Source organism: Neltuma alba, unplaced genomic scaffold, assembly GCF_004799145.2.
Source record: "Neltuma alba isolate B1F8T4 unplaced genomic scaffold, ASM479914v2 tig00012163_pilon, whole genome shotgun sequence".
Taxonomy (NCBI): Eukaryota; Viridiplantae; Streptophyta; class Magnoliopsida; order Fabales; family Fabaceae; genus Neltuma; species Neltuma alba.
This window is the reverse complement of record NW_021636710.1, coordinates 229,640-251,256: the sequence shown is the minus strand read 5'-3', so window position 1 is coordinate 251,256 and position 21,617 is coordinate 229,640. Positions and strand designations below refer to the sequence as shown.

Genomic DNA, 21,617 nt, shown 5'->3' with positions numbered 1-21,617 from the left:
TATATACAATTGATGATTCAACCGAATGGCTATATGCACTGAGATTAAGTGAATGAAAACGCAGACATATCATATGGGCTATCAGGCAATGACTTATTACTATCATCAAACCACCAACTCACATAGTGCTTCCCCCTTCATATTATTGCCCCTCTCCTGACCATCATGACCACCATTAATTTCATTTCATCCACACTTTCAGACTGTAAAATAGTGGTAGTGATTTATGTGTTGCTGTCAAGCTATATCACTATCAAAAGGTTTCATTTTAAATTTATATTTTTTTTCAAGAAAAAGGAAGAAAAAATCCTGGTCCCTCCTGTTACTAAAGTCCCCTTGAAATTTATATTTAAAAAATAATTAAAGGGCTTAAGAAAAAATCTCCTGAAATACGGGCGGAAAAGAAACCCAACTTTTGCGGTTTATTGGCGAGTCAAGTGTGATTGGTGGATTCAAACTTGAAGACATAATAAACAATGATTTTGATCTTTTGGTGGGTCAGTTTGACTGGACTGATGTGGAGTGATTGAGTGAAAGAGGATAGTGGGGACCATCACCCCACAATTATTCTACATCATTAGTTGCCAACCCACGAGATAAGGCCTGTTTGGCCTTCTCCATTTTCTTCTCTCTCCCTCTCTTTTCCCCTAACTAAACTCAAACCATTGCACTTTTCTTCTCTCTCGTGAGCAGAAAAACGCTTATCCGCTCCCACCATCACCACCACTTCCCTTTCTTCTTCTCTTTTCCTTCTAAAATGGGATGTTAAGTTCCTTCTCCTCTTCCTCTTCTTTAAGACTCCTCGTTACCCTCTGTGGCTCTGTCTCTCGCCACCACTTCCTGCTTCTTCTGCCTCCTAGTCCTAGGCTTTATAGGCTAAAACAGCCCACGGAAAAAAAAGTTTACTATTTTCTGACACGCCTTCTTGTAGCATTAATGCCTTCGTCCCCTCCAGTGCTTGTCTCTTCTTGTATTGCCTACAATTGCTACTTGCAAAGTTTTTAGCTTTACCAGTGTCTGTCTGCAATATCTTCACTTTGTTCACACCCCAGTACTTGGATAAATCAATCCTGAGTTTTCTTCCATGAACGAAGCTGAAATGACGATTCCTCACTTGTTCAGGTGCCCGATCAGTCTAGACTTGTTTGAGGATCCAGTGACCTTGTGCACGGGCCAAACCTACGATAGATCCAGCATAGAAAGATGGATTGCTCAAGGTAATCTCACTTGCCCTGTCACAATGCAGAAGCTTCATGATCTATCCATCGTCCCCAATCACACTCTTCGACATTTGATCGATCAGTGGCTTCAATTTTACCCTCAATTTGACCACTTTGGTAACTCTCAAACCATTGATTCTCTTGCCTCTCTGAGACGCACCCTTCAGTCTCAGGAATCCACCTTCCAGAACAAACTCCAAGCACTTGAAAAGATCAGGCTCTTATCTGATGAGTATTGCTCTTTCAAGAAATCCTGCTTCCTCCAATTGGGTTTCTTGCCTCTTCTCTTGGGACTAGTTTTCGGAGCTCAAACGTCCAAAGAGCAGCATCACATGGAGTTCTTAGACCTAGCTCTTTCTTGCATTATGAAGTTGTTACCCCTTGACAGTACCTCAGAGCCTCTAAATATGCTCAAAGAAGAAACTAAATTAGAATCGTATCTTCTATTATTCGAAAAGGGCAGTCCCAATATTAAAACCAGCCTGTGTAATCTGATAGATTCAGCGGCGGCAGCACATTTAGAAGAGGTATTGCTTAGACTCGGAAACTCCCAGAAACTACTCAATGAAATTGTTCATCTTGCAGGCCAAAATAACTGCGAGGCTTCCAGGGCTGCAATTAAAGCCATATCAGCGTTATGTTCCTTGCAATCAAACAGAGAGAATCTGGTAATAGCAGGGGCAATAGATGGCATCATGAGGTACATTTCAGGATGTGAAACAAGAGATAAGAACCTGGCTCCATTGGGGATGGAGATAATAGAGAAGCTTCTGGTAATAGAGAGAGGCAAAGAAGCATTGGCGAACAGTCCAGATGGGATTCAAACTTTGGTAAGGATGGTGTTCAGAGTGAGTAATCAAGAGTGTAGTGAGAATGCTGTGGGGCTACTGATAATGGTGTGCAGAGAAAGCGGGCGAGCGAGAGAGGAAGCCATTGAAGAAGGAATTCTGACTCAGTTGCTTTTGCTTCTGCAGAGCCAATGTAGTGCCAAGTCGAAGACGAAGGCAAGAACGCTTCTCAAATTGTTAAGATCCAAGTGGGCTGACAAAGTACCAAAACAGCCCTAAATTTTTTTTGAATATAAATCACAATACAAGCTGTTCTTGTTCTATATTCGCTTGTTTCTTTTCACTTCATGATCTGTGAATTATCTTCATCGCCCAAAAATTTCCCATGCAATGATAACATCAAAATTCAGTTTTCACCTCATTAATCCATCATTTAGTACCGTCTGATAAATTCTTTAAACAAGAAGCAGAGGCAAGGGGTTTAGGTGTGATACTTGAGCATGGTATAAGATAAATTTTGAAGTTTATACATATCACTAATTTTGTTAGAATAATAGAAAAATCTTAGAGGCTTTGGGATTGTTTATAATATGTGGTGTCTTGAAGCGACTTTTTGAGTGAGGAACTATATCAATTAAGTCTTTTTTTTTTTTAACGTTACTTCGGTTTAGAATAACTGATAATCAGTTTTCATTTATAATTTATGAAATACGAAATAAATATATGAAAAGAATTTCATCTCAATTTATGTAAAATGTGTTTATAAATAATTTTAAATGTGATAACTTGTAAATGGCATAGCTCACTAAACATTTTATTTTTATATTAATGTTGTTGTTACTATTTTTAAATCCTTACAAATGGATACAAGAGATAATCTGAGTTCGAAATATGTGAAACAAAGAATAAGGAATCATGTTCCACGAGGCTTTGCCTTTACGGATCATAATGGACAAGACTAAAAATTTGAGCGGTGTGCGGCTAAGTTTTTTATTATTATTTCCAAAGTTGTGGAGAGTTTTTTCCCCCTTTTGTGCACGGTGGCGTATTTTACTGCGGCACAGGCCTTGATCCAAATCTCTCCTATTAAGATTCTTCTTGGCAACTGAAATCATTTATAAGTATATTTTATATAGACTGAGACAAAATTTTTTTCATATGTTTACTTTTTATGTTATAAATTATGATGAAAGTTACTCCAAATAATTCTAAAATGAAAGAGGATTTTCTTAAATTGGAAAGTTAAACGCAACATAGTGACTGGTTAGGCCAAAAAAAAAAAACGCAACATAGCGACTGTGATTATCATATAAAACTGTTACTTTACGTTCGACTTTTCGTATGCCCACAAGACTAGAGAGGGAAGGGAAGGAGCCGAGTAAATATTTCCTTCCTTCTATAAATATCAACATCAGAACAAGACATAAAAATTTTTGAAAAATTATGTTATTCACAAATTACCTTAGGCTTCGTGTAAATACATGGATCTGCTCTAATGATTTTGGAAACACACGTATATGTAAGTCGGTCAACACAAAGAAATTTGCAAGCACGACTCATGTAACCATCGTTAAATTTAAAAGAAAAGGGTGTGAAACTGGTTTAGTATGACACAATGATAATTAAATTTAAAAAAAAAAATCCAAATACGCTATCATAAGAGAGAGAGTGTAACTCGACAAGAAAAAGGTCACTGTCTTGACTGTATATAAGTACTTGACTTGGAGAAGGATTTTATATTAGACCCAACAAAAAAGAAAAAAGATAGATTGATCATCTCGACAATTAAGATCTCACTTTCCTTAGATTTGCTTTCCTCATTGGACGATAATGAATGAAGGAACCAACTTAACCCAGTAAATAATGTTATCTCATCTATTTAGTCTAATTATTGGTAAAATGATCGGCAAGTATTAACCTAATATCATGATAATTTATATAAAATGCAAGAGTAAATGTCACTAGTTTAAATGATTGGAGGGGTTTGTGGGGTATAATCAAGTTGGTAGAAAGAAATAATAGTATCAACTTTAATTTGATTTTTTGGCTGATTTGATGTGTCCATTTTCATTGGATTTGGAAGGGCTTAATTTGAAGGATCTGGAGAAACAAAATGGAGTCACATCTCCACGATACGAGCCTGGTAAAAGGATTCGAAGCACTTCTTTTGATTTTAGCTTCAAAGCCGGGACACCAGCTTCTTGAATTCAAAGCACAAATTCCTTTTCATCTTTTAATTTTCTCTCCTTTTTTTATTTTGTTTTGGATTTTCCTCGGTCAAAATTCGATTCCCGCACAAGTAAGTCATGGAAAAACTCGCTCAAAAAGGGTCAGATTTTCATACTTTAATTTTTCAGAAAAGGCCAAGTTCTTCAAAAATAAATTATGGGTTCCTTTCTTTTTCCCTTACAAAAAATTGGGTCCTCACAAATGGAGTGGAGTAGTTTTCCCCCGCTCTCAAGATGAAAGATAAGATGATATTGGTGGATATTATAGAGAATGAGTGGGTGGATGAAAAATTATGAAAGGAAGAGAATGGAGAAGCCCCAAAGTAATGGGAAAGGGTTAATGGTGAGAGTAAAGGAAGATAATGTTTGAAGAGCATCTTTGGCAGACAAGTTAGGTGATTTTATGTTATTGATGCGATGGGACTTAAGGTTTCATGGAATCTCCTCTCCTTCCTGTCCTTTCCTCTGCAAACACAGAAAGCTATTCCCTTTTCTGATCTTCCCTCCTACTTTCATCCCACATGGCCCCACATTTCACCCTCAAGTTACTCAGTAATATCTCCTGTGTCCAATTAATGAACGGGCAATATTATTCTCACTGACATCACTATTAAAGGAGAAGGGAAAGGGAAAACAAGGAGCGAGGCATATTATGTTTAAGATTTCGGTTCCAATGAACTTAAGAGGCAATTGGCCTACTTAAATATACTAATTTCACATGCTTTTGTTTACCAAGTGCGTTTGTTGGACCTGAAAGATCTCGAGACAAGAGATTCTCTGAAAGCACGGGCATCCCCATCTAGTTCATGCAAGATTCTCCTTTTATTTTTAAGAAAACGAATCTGATATTTTGGAAAACCGTGGGCTCATCAAATCAAAGTTGGTCGTGATGGGGGTGGTGGTGAGAGGCCATGAACTTGTGTCTTCTGATACGGGGAGGAATTAGGATTTCCAGAAAAAGGAGAGAAGGGCGTATGAATGGAGTCTAGAATAGCGGCGAAGGAAGTGAAAATTGAAAAATTGAAATTCAAAGTGAAAAAGGAAATGGGATGAAAAGGGGATGCTTTCTACCAGAAAGAGGATGGAAGAATGAAGGAAAGAGAAAAGGAAGAGGAACTTTATGGGAGTCAAGAGAAAGAAAGAAGGGAGGGGCACGTAATAGGCATTTGATAAAGGGGGAGGGGAAGGGCAGGCACAGGGACGTGCACTCACTCCAACACATGCTGGTGGTAAGGGCCTAGTGGGGTTAGCTGCATAAAAAGACAATCCCAAAAGCTTGCTCCTTCCATTCAATTCAGAATCCGCACAAAGGTATTTGGTCAAATCTCTTTGATTTAACCAATCTAATGTCCCTACTCTTCCCACGCCTTTCAACTCTCTCTCTCTCTCTCTCTCTGAGAGGCCAAATGAAACTGTTTCCCTTCCCCCACTTTTTCCTTACAAAATTTATGCTCTGCGCAGAACCTGCCAAATTCCCTAACCCAGAAAAGATTCTCATCCGTCAATGTTTAGGTTAGAGCTATACAATATTGAGAGTGAACATTCTCCATGCAAGTTTCCCGCCTTTTTCCTTCCTCGGGATCATTTACAAAGTATGAGACAGTATTCACTAGTCATTATCAAATAGGCTACTCGTTATTTTACCTTTCTCTATAAAACTGAACAAGGGTAGATTTGAAAAAAGAGTATAATTTTTTTGAAAAGATTAAGATTATTAACCATCTTAACTACATTTTTTAATTTATAAGATTCGATTAAAAAGGTTATATATTTAAGACCGGGAGTATGTGTTTAAATTAGGATTGCGTAACCAGTTGCTCATTTACTCTTTAAGCTATGCCCAGTAACGCCAAAATTCCCTCACTCGCGGGAATTTCAAGTTGCTCAGTGGGCCTTAATGTACTGGGAAAAAAAGAAGTATTGTATACGAGTCAAGCTCAACTGGCTTTAACCCCATTCCAGGGTATAGGAATATATTCTTATGTTTTTCTCCCCGCCTCGTGCTTTCATTTTTTTTCCGTTTAATAGTATAAACGTATTGTGAGTATAAGAGATACGAGCTGGGGTCATTTTGTCAGTTTTACCTTGTTTTCTGTGGTCAGGTGTGGATTTCTGTATTCCTTGATGCTATGCCGGAACATTGTCTGTGTCGCTGTCGCCTAACCATTACACCATGGGATGCCCAGACCTGGCAGTGGCAAGCGTTTTATGCTTGTGGGGATTTGAATAATCAAGTTTTACGCTTGTGATAATTGCTGTAAAATCTCAAATAAAAAAAAATTAATTACTGAAAAGCTGATAAATTTTTATTTTAAGTATGTCGAAAGAATATTTTGAGTGATTTTTAGGAGTTATCAATAACATTTTGAACGGTTTTTAAGAGTTAACTTAGCAAATTAATCGGGGGATTTTATTATAAAATTTCATAGCTTTGAATCAAAATAGAAATAGTTTAGTGCAAGATATGAATAAGTAATTTTAAAAAAAAAACAGTTCTGAAACTAAAGAAAAATATAAAAGTCCTAGTATTTTATTCTATATTTATTTTGTTTCTTCCTTTTTATTTGTATCAATCCTTTTCTTTTACCATGAGTGACGTGATTTTTTTTTTTTGAGCTGAGGAAAATGAAGTTTAGAATTTAGAAGGAACGACAGCGTTTGTGAGTGGCGGTGGGAAGGGTTTTGAATGGGTTACTGTTCGTAATCATTTTCGGTGCCGGGGGTGGTTCAGAGGGAAGAAAGGGGCCGACACTGTTCTGTATGATCTTCTTCTTCGCTGGACTTGGGGAAAAACGACGACTGGTTCTGCGAGGACAGACGCCGAGCTGGTTCGAAGAGAAAGGGCTGGAGAAGGATCATCATCTTTGGCAGATCTTGGAGGACGAGGTTGACTGAGCTGGAGAGGAGAGATTGGGCACGGTGATTTTCTTATCTGAAAAGAGAGAGACACCATCGATTATCAGTTTGAAGAAGAGCAACTGTTCATCATCTTCAATATGGAAACACGCGACCTATATAGCTGAGCAATATTTTGACTCCCTCTTTGTCTGTTTCGGTTCCTCTTTCCTTTGCTTTTGATTTGCATCATGGGTTTCAAATTTGATGTTGTTGCTTCAAAGCTGAGACTGATTATATCCATATATAGCAAATTTCTCTTCTCAAGAACTGTAAACTTACTAGTAGATTGAGCTTTGTTTTTAGTAAACTGAAGATGTTTAATGTTAAATTTGGTTGTTCAATTTTGTTTTAGTTGTTCCTTGACGAAGTGAATTTGAGAATTAAAGTGGGCATTGTAATTAAACTCTTAAAAGTAGTAATATGAAATTAGATGATAATATAATTTGTATTAGGATGATAGTATACCTAATTGTCTCGGATAATTGAGGATGAATGAGATCAAATTATTTAGCCTCTTAAATAATTATACTAGAGATAACATAATTAATTTAAGAAAAGATTATAAACAGACCAACAAGTATTTATAGCTAATTATACTTTAGATTAATAAATTTAACATTAAAACTAATCAATTTAGTTAAAGGATTGATCATTTTAGATGGTCTTTTTAATATTTGCTTTAATTAATTTGAGAAAGGTTTATATTGTTTTATTTTAATTTTTTTCACTCAATTTAAATTTAAACTTGATTTTTTTAACTTAAATAAAAAAAAAATTTATTACTTAATCACTGCTAACTGAGTTTTTTCATAAGATTGACCCTAACTTGTCACTATTATTTTAATGTTCACACACTTGCAATACCTTGAGATTTCGTAGCATCAAAAGTATCCATACACATAAAACAACAAAACAATATAACAATATGTAATAACAAGTTTTAAAATAACAGTGATAAATTAGGGTCAATCTTATAAAAACTCAGTTAGCAATGATAGAATAGCTTTGAGGAACTTGAGACGGGTCACCCGACCCAAGGATGGATGCAGGTCATTAAACGTGTCAAAGTGGTCAACAAAAGGTCCCCAAAATAGCCACAAACCACCATCACCATCACCATCATATTACATCATCTGATATTGATAACAAGAGCCTGGAAAAGGAGAAATAACGCCGATTGGTTAAAATCCATCAAATTTGAGATACTTATCTGATTCTGAGAATATTTGCAAGGCTCTTCTCTGAGGTACATGAGTTGAATAGAGCCTCCAGTTCAGCAACAACTACTTGTGGATGCATCAGACGGTGGTGGCTTCTCCTTAAAAATGTTCTTTTTGACTCCTTTAGAGCCCTCCGCTAAGAGGCTAGGTGTATCCAGAATCTGCCAAAAATCATCAAGAAAAAAAAAATTAAGCATTGCCAGTGCGACTGTTGATAGCTTTTCTCGCACCAGCAAGCCTTTCAATGAGACCACTTTTGGGGGGGGGGGGGGTCCCTATCCTGGGGGTTGAAGGTGTCAAGCAAAGAGGGTAAAGAGAAAGAAACTTGCTTGCGTCTTCCGTATAAAGTAGTAACTATATCGATATATAATATAAACATTTTAACAAGTGCTATTCATGCAATATGGCTCATTTCTCAGATTTCAAGTAACGCACAAAGCCATACTAGCTATATCAATGACACAAAATTTGTTATTCCCATTTGTTGGCCGTTTTGCACCTCGAGGTAATTTTCTCAGGTGTGCAGTCATACTAATGATTTTTTTCATCATATATGACGCAGATGAAGATTCACCAATAAAATTAAAAAAAAAAATTAATATGATCACATGTAAATAAAATAAAACAAACTTGCTTGCGTCTTCCGTATAAAGTAGTAACTATATCGATATATATATAAACATTTTAACAAGTGCTATTCATGCAATATGGCTCATTTCTCAGATTTCAAGTAACGCACAAAGCCATACTAGCTATATCACACCTCGAGGTAATTTTCTCAGGTGTGCAGTCATACTAATGATTTTTTTCATCATATATGACGCAGATGAAGATTCACCAATAAAATTTAAAAAAAAAAAAATTAATATGATCACATGTAAATAAAATAAAACACATGCAGTATACTGATTGCAGACAAAAATATTTTTATCTTGGGCATATATATCGCTTAGCATACCTTCAAAACAAGCTCTTCAAAGCACTGCTGTACGTTGACTCTAGTTTTAGCACTGCATTCAATAAATAGGCAACCATATTCCCGGGCAAAATCTATCCCCTCTTTCTTTGTCACAACCCTATCACTCTCCTGAAAATTAATCAAATATTATCCACCTGTGCATTAAATCCCTCCATAGAATGAATAGGAATACAAGTACATTTCAGATATGATTTATAAGTCAGAATAAGATGTGAATGCAACAGGGAGCCAATTAGACGCGTTCAAGAATTGATGCTAGAATCCTAAATCTGAGAGGGCATAATAGAAATGAATCTACAAGATACAACGGGGATTCCAAGTGATTCAGGATTTACATTCGCTCAGATTTCCAGGGAACGTCTGCATCTAGTCCTGTCTCCTCGCCTAATTTTTGTCCGTTTATAATATAGCATGAATGTTGAGTAGCTCAAACATTGAATGTCAAACACAAATACAAGGGGGAAAAGAGATCGCTGAAACAAAATCGTGAAAGTCTTTGTTTTTTAGTGTATAGATTCGTGGAATTATAACTAGTTGAGATCTTGATGTGATTGAGGAATACAAAAGATGAATATACATACAGAAGTGAACGTGAAGGGAGAAAGGGGGTGGGGAGTATGATTGTAAATTTTGTTGAAGAAAGATACCTTATCAACTTTATTTCCCACAAGCATCTTGATGCAATCTTGATTCGTAGAATAGAGGTCTATTTCCTTTGCCCATACTTCAGATAGATTTGTAAATGTGTCTCGCCGAGTCACATCATAAACTGCAACACATGGAGGAACAAAAGGGAGACACCATCACTTACTTTATAAAATTCCAATATAACACCTAATGGGACAAGGGGACGATTCTCCATGACCAAACAACACATTACATCCGGTACCAATTTTCAGGCCATATTCTCCTTGAATGCCACCATTAATTAGCACCATAGGCAAATCATCATTACTTTGAAAGGATTACTTTCACATACGGCTTGATGATGACTGAGTTTGACATATAATTCCATAGCTTAGCATGTGAGGCAAGAGAAAGGGGGAAGTGGTTATTATTTTTCATTATTTTTAAGTACTTAAAAACAGATATTAATTTTAGATGTTTTATTGGATTGTTCTCGGTAATTTTTAGTGGAAATGGCAAAACATGATATAACTAGAGTCCTATTAGAAAACTTGATTGCTTGGGAAAGTTCTAGAAGACTATGTACAGCTCAGTGCAGTTTAATTAATTATATATTCTTATAAAAGGGCGTAAAATACTTTCAGGAACGAGTCAACTCCACGGATTTTTTGCAAGTCCAAGTAAATTCCATACTTCCTACCTTGTAAATTATAGGCCAACTACAATAATCTTTAATGAAAGCTGCCTGCCTCCATTCTATATGTCAACATGAAATGAAAATTTAGCTTAAACTTGTCTTTCCCCATCCTTTTAGAATTTTTCTCCTTCCCCTCAAACCTGCAATCACTGTTTCAAATTGCCGGCTAATCTTCTCATTTGTTGGCCTCCGGCCTTCCCATGTGAGTAACTGAGTACGCATCATTGTTTCCCCTGCTATGTCTTTCTTTAAAAACTCCATGCCTTCCATCAACTTTTGGTGTTTTCAATTTAGGCTATTTAAACCATATAAAGCAAGTCAAAATTCCAAGAATGCAGCCTGAGTTGGTTTTCTAAATATATCAGTCATTATTAACCTTCTAATGATATGCACTGCACTTTCAAATAGCTGGTGCAATGAAAGTGCCACGCACTATAGCATTTTGGAGCCCTCAGCACTAGCAATGGCACTATGCACTATAGATCACTAGTGCCAGACTTCCTCTCAACCTCATAGATTGACTTTTATAAGCAAGGCAAACTTCATACTTCTTTCCAACTTGCTAATGAAAAAGAGTGCACGAAATTCCATCCAATTCAACAAATATATGATTGAGAGCAATGACTGAAAAAACTAGAGATAAATCAGATAACAGAAACTTGCCCATGATGATGCCTTGTGCCCCTCGGTAGTAAGAACTAGTCAGTGTTCTGAATCTCTCCTGACCGGCTACATTAGCAAACAAGTAGTTTCAATCAAATAGTTACGCGTTGTTGTCAAAATGCAGTCAGGACAACTAAGCAAGGAGTTCGATTGAAATGTACAGAATCAAACATCATGGGATCTAGGAATAAACATATATTACCTGTATCCCAAATGGCCAGCTTCAGCCTTTTACCCCCCACTGTGACATACTTGACCTTAAAATCAACACCTACATGAGCAGCCAAATAGTACAAGAAGTCAAGAAGCAAAAAAGCTAAAATATGAGATCAGCTCATCCATGGCTGATGTGAGCACGTTTTTAAGGCACGACAGCCAAATCATCTTATTATAAACAATCAGACCTGTTGCCGAGTAAGTAAAAAGGTGATATTAGAACGCATTGCGAAAAGAAACAGACATGCTTTGTTCAGACGATCGGTCTTCAGAAATTTGAACACAGAAATTGGAAACAACATATACTAACTCTACATATAGTTGAATAAAATCAGATCATTTAGCAGTTGAGTGAACTGAGTCATAGTTGAAAAAAATCAGATCATTTAGCAGTTGAGTGAACTGAGTCTACACTAATACGATACCATCTTCTCAAATTCATTAGCTATTGATTCGTACCTAAGATGCAGGAATACCCAAAAGCCACAAATCAAAAGACATGCCAAGAGAATTAAAATAAATTTGCTTCTACAAAGCCTAACTATTGTGGGACTGTGCCAAAAACTATAGTAAAAACATTTCGGATCAGAAAGCAGGTAACTGAGCTAAGCCCGCGCTGATACTACAGCTTATTCCCAAATGCATAAGCTTAGATTCATCATGAAGAGACTGGACACATAAATGACACAGATCAAGGGACAACCCGAGAATTAAGGTAAATTCGCTTCCGAAAAGGCGAAAACCTACCGATTGTGGGGGACAGATCTTCATAGGTATCTGAGATGAAACTCAGAAGCAGACTACTTTTACCGACTCCAGAGTCCCCAATCATAAGCAACTTAAACAAATAATCGAATTCCGCCTGGCTCGACGAAGTCGAATCCATCGCAAGTGACCTTCGATCAACGGGAAGAATAGGCAATGGCTCTCACCTGAACACCATCCAACCACATGTATACCATCAAGCATTCGTTCCCGGGAAAATCAGTAAGTTAGCACCTCCGGTCCTAATTGTAAGACGACCGGAGGTAGTATAATACAATAACTACAAGAAATCCCCATGCCTAGGCAAATCAATTGTTCATCTTAACATTGATTTTTAAAAAATAAATATTGTTCAATTGAAAAAAAGAGAAAATCTTATGATCCAGTGAGTTATGAAATTTCTACTGACCAAAAACCGTAAGGTCGGCTGGAAGAGAGACAATACCAGAAAAGTGAAATCCGGAAGGAGAGGGGAAAGTCAGGATTACGGCAGGGGAGGGGAGTGAAAACTGAACGAGGGAAAAAGGGCAGCCGCGTCCGAGTCACCGGGCGCTGCTCGAGTTATCTCCCGCTTTAACTCAATCATTTATTCATGAATGAATATTAGCTTTGTGAATCTCTGACATGATTTTCATCCAAACACCTTTCAGATTAAGAAGGTTTACGTAAGTTAGTTAATTATAAAAAATATGACACGTTTTTCTAAAACATCATAATCATCTTTCTTAATACCCCATCTTCCTCTTCTACTTGATTATGATTGAGGGAGTATTTATAATGGTAATTTAGAAAAAATTGATAAAGATGATAAATGAGTTTTATTTTAAGACCAAAACCAACTCAATAATTGAGCTTTATATTAAGGATCGGATGAATATTACTCCTCCAGTCCTTAATATAGGACCCAATTGGTGAGATGGTTTTGATTCTAAATATAAGACACATTTATCATATATTCATATTTATCAATTTTCTCTAAACTACCCCTATAGATACTCCCTCAATCATAATCAAGTGTAGAAGAGTGAGAGGGAGTATTAAGAAATATGATTATAGTGTTTTAGGAAAAATGTGTCACATTTTTTATAATTAACTAACTTACCTAACTTCTTTAATTTAATTAAATTAGTTAAATGGGTCTTATATTAAAGACCGGAGGAGTATAATTTAATTAAATATTTAATTAAATTCTAAATATAATACTTGAATTTATTTTGTCTTGTATATATTTTTTACTAAGATAATATTCATGGTGATTTCATGTGTTAAATAATTTTTATTCCCATTCATATCATTAATAATAATATTTTTAAAAAATTATTATAAATAAATAATCTAATTAATTTTCTTGATATTAACAGATTGGTTGTTTAGTTTTTTTAATCTATGTAGTATTTTATAGTTTTTTTTCTTTTGCCAGCTGCAGTTTCAAAATGGACAGGTGAAAAACGATAATAAAAGCCATTAACGGTCGAGTTGAGTTCTTGCACATCCGCCCAGATTGTAAAATCGATCCCAGCTGAGAATCTTAGGGAAAAATTCATCATCCCTCAAAATTACCAAATTGCCCGACCTTCTGAGGCTTTTTTTTTTTTCCCCGATGCTCAAATGAAAGAAAACAGCTGATAACAGATTGTGTGAAATTAGTGTAAAACAACATGGCATAAGCTCATTAGTCAAGTCATGTTCCATGGTCCCCTCTTTATTTTACTGCACCCGCCTATCAATATACTTTTCCGGTCTTTAGTATATGACTTATTTAACTACTTTAATTATATTAAGAAAGTTAGGTAAGTTAGTTAATTATAAGAAATATGACACATTTTTTTTAAAATATCATAATCATCTTTCTTAATATTCCATCTTCCTCTTCTACTTGATTATGGTTAACAGAGTATCCATAAAGGTAATTTAGAGAAAATTAATAAATATGAGAAATGGACCTTATATTTAAGATCAAAACTAACTCAACAATGGAGTCCTATATTAAGAACCAGAAGAGTAATATAAGAACTAGTTTGTAGTATGTAAATTACATCATAAACTAACTTATATATTTAGAATTTGAGGTAATACCCATCTAGTTCTTAATATAAAATTTATTTTATAGTATAAATTATACTACAAAATGAATGTATGTTTAGGATAGAAGAGTATTATTAATATTAGCCGCGGGGTGCATAAATCAATGAACAAACATGTCGGCTTCTTTAAAAACTTGTCCACATACATATTAACTTAAAATGGTGCGTAAGAAATGGCCATGCTGGACATGTGGGGGTTTCTATTTATGAAGGCATCGCCGCAAGGCTAATTCTATGAATGGAAAGCATGATGAGCTCCTTGCCCTCTTGTGTCACTGGTTCCAATATGAAAATAAACATGGTTCAAATGAATACTGATCGTCTGAGCAACAGCGTTAATGAATAGCTCAATTTCTTCACCAAGCTATCTTCAATTATTTTTATTGCGCTTTTTGTCACTTTTGCGGGCTGTTTCATTTAGAAGATCTGAACCATTCATGTCGCACTTGGATGGTCATGGTTTGATTTCTTTTTTATTTTTATTTGTTTATAATAATTATTTTAATATGAATGAAATATAAAATAAAGATAATTTTTTAACTATCATTTTTTCAAAAAATAGTTTTTTCTATTTAAAATAAAAAATTAAAGATTTTAAATCATGACCGTTCAAATCAAATATAGACGATTCAAATTTAATGAGTTTAGGATACTTATCAAAATAGTAAGTACCAAAATTGGCTCCAGTTTAGTGCACCATAACTCTTATTTCCTCCTATTTGTATATGTGCTAGTTTTTTATTTTTTTTTTTCCTGACCTTGATATGCACTAGTTAACATGTCCTTTTCCTGACTTTTCTTTTGAATCATTTGATTTCGTTTGGTATGAAATATTAAAAATAAGGGATTAAGATTAGAATTATAATTAAAAAATTATTAAAATAGTATTAAGCATGAGTAATTACTTTTTACATGAGATTAGACAAACTTATAGAGGTGGGATTGAGAAATACCATAGGAGAAAAACCTATAGATGTGGGATTCCCCACTTCCCTTCATAGTATTCCCCAATTCCACATATAACAAGCAATCTCTTATGCTAAACACTCTTTTAATAGATTTTCTCAATCACAATCACAATTACAATCTCAGTCTCTAATTTTCAATACTTCATATCAAACACAACTTTTAAGCATTGTCTTCAAGAACAACATATGTAGTAAAAACAAAAAAGTCCCGTCCTTCGCTTTCTTGATAAAAACTATTTAAGCAATTAGAGTAGATTAGAAAATCAAGTGAATTAGTTAATTATAATAAATGTGATATTATTTTTTTTAAATATTCATTTACAGCATTAGATTGTAAATTAGTTAAATTAATTTTTTAAAATAAAAAATATAATAAACAAAATGAACTAAAAATTTTATATCTAAAACTGGATTCGATTATCTAGCAAGATAGCTCCTATATGAGAATTAGGATGGAATAGCTCCTCTCCAATAAAAACCTCTTTCCGGATCCATTGGTCCCCATCATCCATGTCGGCACCAAGGTAACCCCCTTCCCCTGCCTTGCTTCCCCCCCCCCCCCCCCGGGCGGGGGAAGATCCAATCTTATATTCTGTGAACCGGGATGTTGGGCATACAGCTGGGCGTAGCCGCGTAGACGTTGACTAGAGATAGATCCTACTGCGATGACATGAGAAGTACATTTAAAAAATATTTTTTTTAAATGGAGATAAATTCTTTTATATATTTACTTAATATACCATACCGTAAAATCACTTCTGAAACTATGGTTTAATTTCTATCGAAACACCCCCTTAATATGCTGACTTTACTTGGCTACAAGGGAGTATTTGGTTTATATTTTAAAAGTGTTTTCATATAAATTAAGATAAAATTTTTCTCACATACTTATTTTATACTACCTCCGGTTCTAATTATAAGAGCTAGTTGACTAATTTGAGGATATTAAAGAAATAAGTTAAGTTAGTTATTTATAATAAATAGATATTATTTTTCCTAAAATATCCTTACTAATTAAGTGTATCAGCTAGGACATCATTATTAGAAAAACTATTTAAAAAAATGTATAAATATTAGAAACAAAGTGGATTAGGGTCTTATATTTAGCACCAAAATAAAAGTTAAACAAGATCTTATATTAAGGACCGGAGGTAGTATATCATGAAATTACTTTTAAAATGATTTTTACCCAAATGCCTCAAATCGTAAAGTGGCATGAGTATAAATTTGGATATTCCCCTTCTCCGGTAATTTGAGGCAGAGCAATATAATTCTTCCCGGTCACCAAAAAAAAAAAAAAATCCCTCCCAGGTCATTTTTCCCCAGTTGTCATTTCTTGTACCCAACAAAGTCCGTAATTGACACCTATTTTTTTGAGTCTAAAAGGTAGCAATCGAAGATTTTGTGTCAAAACTTGTTAACTTGCCATACATCATATGTTAACACATAATTAAAGCTAATTAAATAAATTAATCCTGTATATCGAGATCTTATATCATGGTCTGGGTCAATAAAAAAAAGAAGTTAGCTGTAGTTTTTACGTAATAAACTCACTTATCTGCCTCTAGGTAACAAAGTACGATCAACCTAACATTTTTATCAAAAACACTAATCATGAATTAAATACTAGCGTGGGGACAAAAGTCATGTGGAGGCCTTAACGGTGCTTTATGCCCGTCATTTTAATGATAGGTCATGAAAAGCAGAGTCTGAGAGAATATAAAACATTACTCCCTCTTTTTTTTATTATAAGAGATAAATAACCGAATTACGTTGATAAAAAAATAATTAAAATTAGTTAAGAATAATCAATATGTAAAAATTATAATTTTTTTTTTAAAAATACGCTCATTAATAAGAAGAGAAAGCATGAGAGAGAACAATTAAATTATTAAAAGAAAGAGAAGTAGGAGGGAAAGGGAGTGTGAGTTGGAGACAATAAATATGGATAAAACAGGAAATTAACAAAAAAAAGTAAAGACAATTTTTAAGTGTCTCTTATATATAGGAACATGCCATAAACATCAAATGTCTCTTATAATAAGAAACGGAGGGAGTATTAGTTAAATTATTTAAAAAAAAAATCGGAAATCAGGACGATCCCGTGATGAGCGGTCTCTAGTGGTGCCAGGCAGGCAGCCAGATGCGTGCCAGAAAATGAAATTTATTAAATCTAAAAATAAATAAGGATCTGAAATTAATCGAATGAAAACTCGCCACGTAAAACAAACATGCGGGACCCACAGGGCAAATTCTAAGAATTTGCAATTTCTATCTTTCCAATGAAACGCGCCGGGATACTGCAATAATTCGCTCTTTCTCTTTCCTCTTCTTTCTTTTTGCTCGTCCCCCCGCCCGCGCATCCTCCGTTGGCCCTCACGTCCCCGCATCAAAAGCCGACAACATCCCCACTGTTTCATTTGCAAAGTCAAAACTCAAAAACCTAACACTTCTTTCCTTCGCCAAAATTCTCCACCGCCATTTTCAGTTTTCAAAGAATAGCAATAAGACATTTTGATAGTACTATATAATATACATATAGTTCTTATTTTTTTTGTGTGAGACGCAATGCAAGGATCTTAATCAGCATACTAAATAGAGTGGTGTCATCAGATAACACTATTCTAGGCATTCTCGTTACATCCAAGATACTATTCAAAACGGGAGAGCAAGGAATGATCTCAGCATAGCAAATCCCGCCACCTATATTTCTATGATTTTATTGACGTGATCAAGGAATCGGAAAAAGGGTGTGTTTGGTGCTGCCATGATGGGTAATTTTACGAGACCCTCATGGGCAGTGATGTTTTTGTTGTTGGCTTTGGTGACGTTTGTCTCGCTCCAGCGTCCCGGGATGACGGTTTTTCCGATATGGTTGCGTTCGAGTTCGTCGGAAGCCGAAACTGGCGGGTCGGAGGATTCTCCGAGCTGCTCCGGTTATTTTCAGGGCGTCACCGGAAGAAAGTTTGTCATGTCGATCAAGGATTTTGGCGGCGTTGGTGACGGGAGAACTTCGAATACCGAATCGCTTCGGAAGGCTATACGGTACATGCAGCGTTTCGGAGGTACGGGTGGGTCCCAGCTGAATATTCCCAGAGGAAGATGGCTCACTGGAAGTTTTAATCTCACTAGTAATTTCACGCTTTTCCTTGAAGAAGGCGCTGTTATTTTGGGTTCTCAGGTGCGCAGTATTGTCTTTCCTCATAACGTTCTTTATTTTTGCCAACACTTCTTTTAGTTTTCATCTGGCTCGGTTTTTAGATGCGTTTTATTCTTGAACTGTAATTATTGCGACTTAAAATCAACAGCGTACGTATGGTTATCGCCATGGCTTCTTCATGTATAATTCTGCTTGTCATCTTTATTTGTCTTCTTGAAAGATCAGATTCCTTCCTGTCGATTTGACCGTTAAATGAAAAAGGAATATGTTCAAGAAACTGTCTTCGATGTTTCTTTTCTGAGTTTCACAGTTTTCGGTTGATGAAGAAAACTCTTTAAATTTTCTTGGCTACTTGTTCATTTGTTCATTCCAATTCAATTGTGGCATATAATTAATGCTGACGATGGCGCGCATTTTTTCTAAGGGAAAAGAAACATTTGTTCTTTTCGTTTTCTGAGAAAGGTTTGAGAAAAAAAATGGAGAAGTCATAGTTTCACACCCACGCCTCTTCCTTTTCTTGATCTTTCCGCGTAGAATTAGTGAGAAGGTTGCTTATTTGACTTCTTTTGCGACAAATAGTAGGACTAGAAAGTCCTTTTACATCCTCTGTTTTAAATCTCCACTTATTGTGGCTTCAACCATACTTTAGGAAACTTGATGGAACTATAATTCATAAGCATAGTGCTGCATTTGGGACCACATGGCGAAGCAGATGAATGGTTTTCAACAAAGTGTTAAACGCCTTTGAATTTACATGCCGGCCTGTTTACTTCTTCCTTTCTTGTTTAGAGCCACCCGATTCTATGGTAAATCTAAACAAGCCCTTCAACGAGATTATGGAAATCAGACACTCACTCTGGCGGACCTGTTCATAGTACCCAAGGAACTGCTTTCTTCTTCTTTTTTTAATCAAAATTTTTTTTAACAATTTAAAAGTTTTGATTCATAGGATCCAAAGGAGTGGCCTTTAATTGAGCCATTGCCGTCTTACGGAAGAGGAAGAGAAAGGTCCGGAGGAAGACATATTAGCCTTATACATGGAAATGGCCTTCAAAATGTTGTCATCACAGGTACCAGAACTTGTACTCGTCTCCAACTGTTTCACTTAGAGCAACGGTATAAAGTTTCTGAAGAAATGTGTGACGATATTTCACATGACTTCCGTGAAGAGTCCAGATTCCGCGGACTACTCTTGTTGGTTAAATAAGTAATATGGATAAATGTTGCCGTTGTCTTCAAGGGTATCTAAGTAGTTATATGTTTTTGCAGGACAAAATGGGACAGTTGACGGTCAGGGAAACATGTGGTGGGAACTTTGGTGGAACAAAACTTTGGAGCACACAAGAGGTCACCTCCTTGAGCTAATGAACTCGGAAAATGTTCTAGTCTCAAACCTCACCTTTCGAAATTCTCCCTTCTGGACCATCCATCCTATTTACTGCAGGTTTCATCTTCTTGAATTTTTCTCTCTTCAACTGGCATAACTTGACTTCAAAACTCCATATGCATTTGTTCTTCTTTCTTATCATGAAAGAATTTCTCAATTTCTCCATGCAACAGCCAGCTTTTGATGCTCTGTGACATAGTTTATAATTCAGTTCAAATTCTCTAGGTGCCGTTTAGTACATGTCACAGTTATGTAAGCATTTGGTCCTAGGTACAAAGATATTCTTTTTGAAAAAAATATAATTAAACTGAACTCCTTTAAGTTCGACTTGTCCGTCCTTAGCTTAGTAACTGCAGAACCATGATCATCAACCATATCTTGTTTCAGAAATGTTGTTGTCAAAGGGATGACAATCTTGGCTCCTCTCAATGCCCCAAATACTGATGGTGTAGACCCAGGTTTGTTCCTTTTTGATTATTTATCACTTGCACTCTGTTTTCCAGCTTTGCTTTGGGGCTTATTCTGCATGAAATCATGTAAAGAAATGGAAGATTTGTTATATTTGCTTGCTTGTGAATTTCCCATCTGACTATGCAGACTCAAGTACCAACGTGTGCATTGAAGATAACTACATAGAAAGTGGGGATGATCTTGTAGCCATCAAAAGTGGTTGGGATCAATATGGAATCACCATGGCCCGTCCAAGCACCAATATTGTAGTGAGGAGAGTTTCAGGCACCACACCAACTTGTTCTGGTGTCGGAATAGGCAGTGAGATGTCCGGTGGAATTTCAAATATAACAATTCAGGATTTGCATGTTTGGAATTCTGCAGCTGGTGTGCGTATAAAATCTGATTATGGTAGAGGAGGGTATATAGCAAATGTCACCATTAGTGACATAAGAATGGAGAGAGTCAAGATACCCATCAAGTTTAGCCGTGGTTCAAATGACCATCCTGATGATGGATGGGATCCAAAAGCTGTTCCCGAGTTTAAGCGCATTTTAATCAGTAACGTGACAAGCGTAGTTTCAGCAAAAGCTGCACTTATGGAAGGTATCAAGGATGCTTCATATGAAGATTTGTGCTTCAAAAATATTACCCTGATGGGTGTGCGCTCATCTGCGGCATGGCATTGCGAGTATATTTCAGGCTTTGCCAGTGAGGTGTTTCCCGTGCCATGTCCTGAGTTGCATAACAATGGCACTTCATCCTGGTGTTTACCTTCATGACTTCCCGTGAAATGATAGTGAATGTTTCCAACATGCACTGGGAAATCAGAGGGTTTCCATTTTTGCACATTGAAAAGTTAAGTCTTGCTTGAGCCGGATTATTGGAGGCTTTGAACCACAAAAACGTGCGACTGAATTGATCTTAGGCCTTGAAGGAAAGTGATCTTTTAGGCCTGGTTGGCGCAGATGAATTGCCGGTGAGTTTATGGCTGCAATATGCAAAGTTTCATTGAACTGATGCCATGCCCTGTGATTCCCCGTGGTAGCAAGATGCGTGCAGATGCGCCTGATTGAACCAAGGTGTATAGGATGATGCAACTTTTGTCATTATACGCTGAATTACTGATGTATAAGAACTTTTCTTCTTTGGGAGAGAGGAAGAAGTTGAGTATTGATAAATCCCAATTTTAATATACTATTTGATATCTTTTTGGGGATATTTATCAATTAAAATGAGATAATTTGTATTGATTGTGGATATTTTG

At 35.9% G+C, this 21,617-nt stretch overlaps 3 protein-coding genes across 4 annotated transcripts; 2 read left to right on the top strand and 1 right to left on the bottom strand.

The window, feature by feature from the left end:
- The first annotated feature begins 618 nt into the window (after positions 1 to 618).
- Positions 619 to 2,433, top strand: LOC114723963 (U-box domain-containing protein 25-like). Its single transcript, XM_028910226.1, has one exon. It carries the CDS (start codon positions 1,085 to 1,087, stop codon positions 2,285 to 2,287), a length of 1,203 nt encoding a protein of 400 aa, XP_028766059.1. The 5' UTR covers positions 619 to 1,084; the 3' UTR covers positions 2,288 to 2,433.
- A 5,745-nt stretch (positions 2,434 to 8,178) lies between these two features.
- LOC114723962 (ras-related protein RABC1) lies at positions 8,179 to 12,849 on the bottom strand. 2 transcript variants are annotated; one of them, XM_028910224.1, is made up of 7 exons: positions 12,747 to 12,849; positions 12,284 to 12,468; positions 11,523 to 11,591; positions 11,321 to 11,386; positions 9,981 to 10,102; positions 9,313 to 9,441; positions 8,179 to 8,515 (listed from the first exon to the last, which is right to left on the bottom strand). In XM_028910224.1, the coding sequence occupies exons 2-7, from the start codon at positions 12,420 to 12,422 to the stop codon at positions 8,408 to 8,410; spliced, it is 633 nt and encodes a 210-aa protein (XP_028766057.1). In that variant the 5' UTR covers positions 12,423 to 12,468; positions 12,747 to 12,849; the 3' UTR covers positions 8,179 to 8,407. The 2 variants fall into 2 exon arrangements, with proteins under 2 accessions (XP_028766057.1, XP_028766058.1); XM_028910225.1 differs by having other exon boundaries at positions 12,711 to 12,841.
- Positions 12,850 to 17,733: 4,884 nt separating this feature from the next.
- LOC114723960 (probable polygalacturonase) lies at positions 17,734 to 21,518 on the top strand. Its single transcript, XM_028910222.1, has 5 exons — positions 17,734 to 18,534; positions 19,463 to 19,583; positions 19,783 to 19,957; positions 20,288 to 20,358; positions 20,498 to 21,518. Exons 1-5 carry the CDS (start codon positions 18,121 to 18,123, stop codon positions 21,130 to 21,132), a joined length of 1,416 nt encoding a protein of 471 aa, XP_028766055.1. The 5' UTR covers positions 17,734 to 18,120; the 3' UTR covers positions 21,133 to 21,518.
- The last annotated feature ends 99 nt before the right edge of the window (positions 21,519 to 21,617 follow it).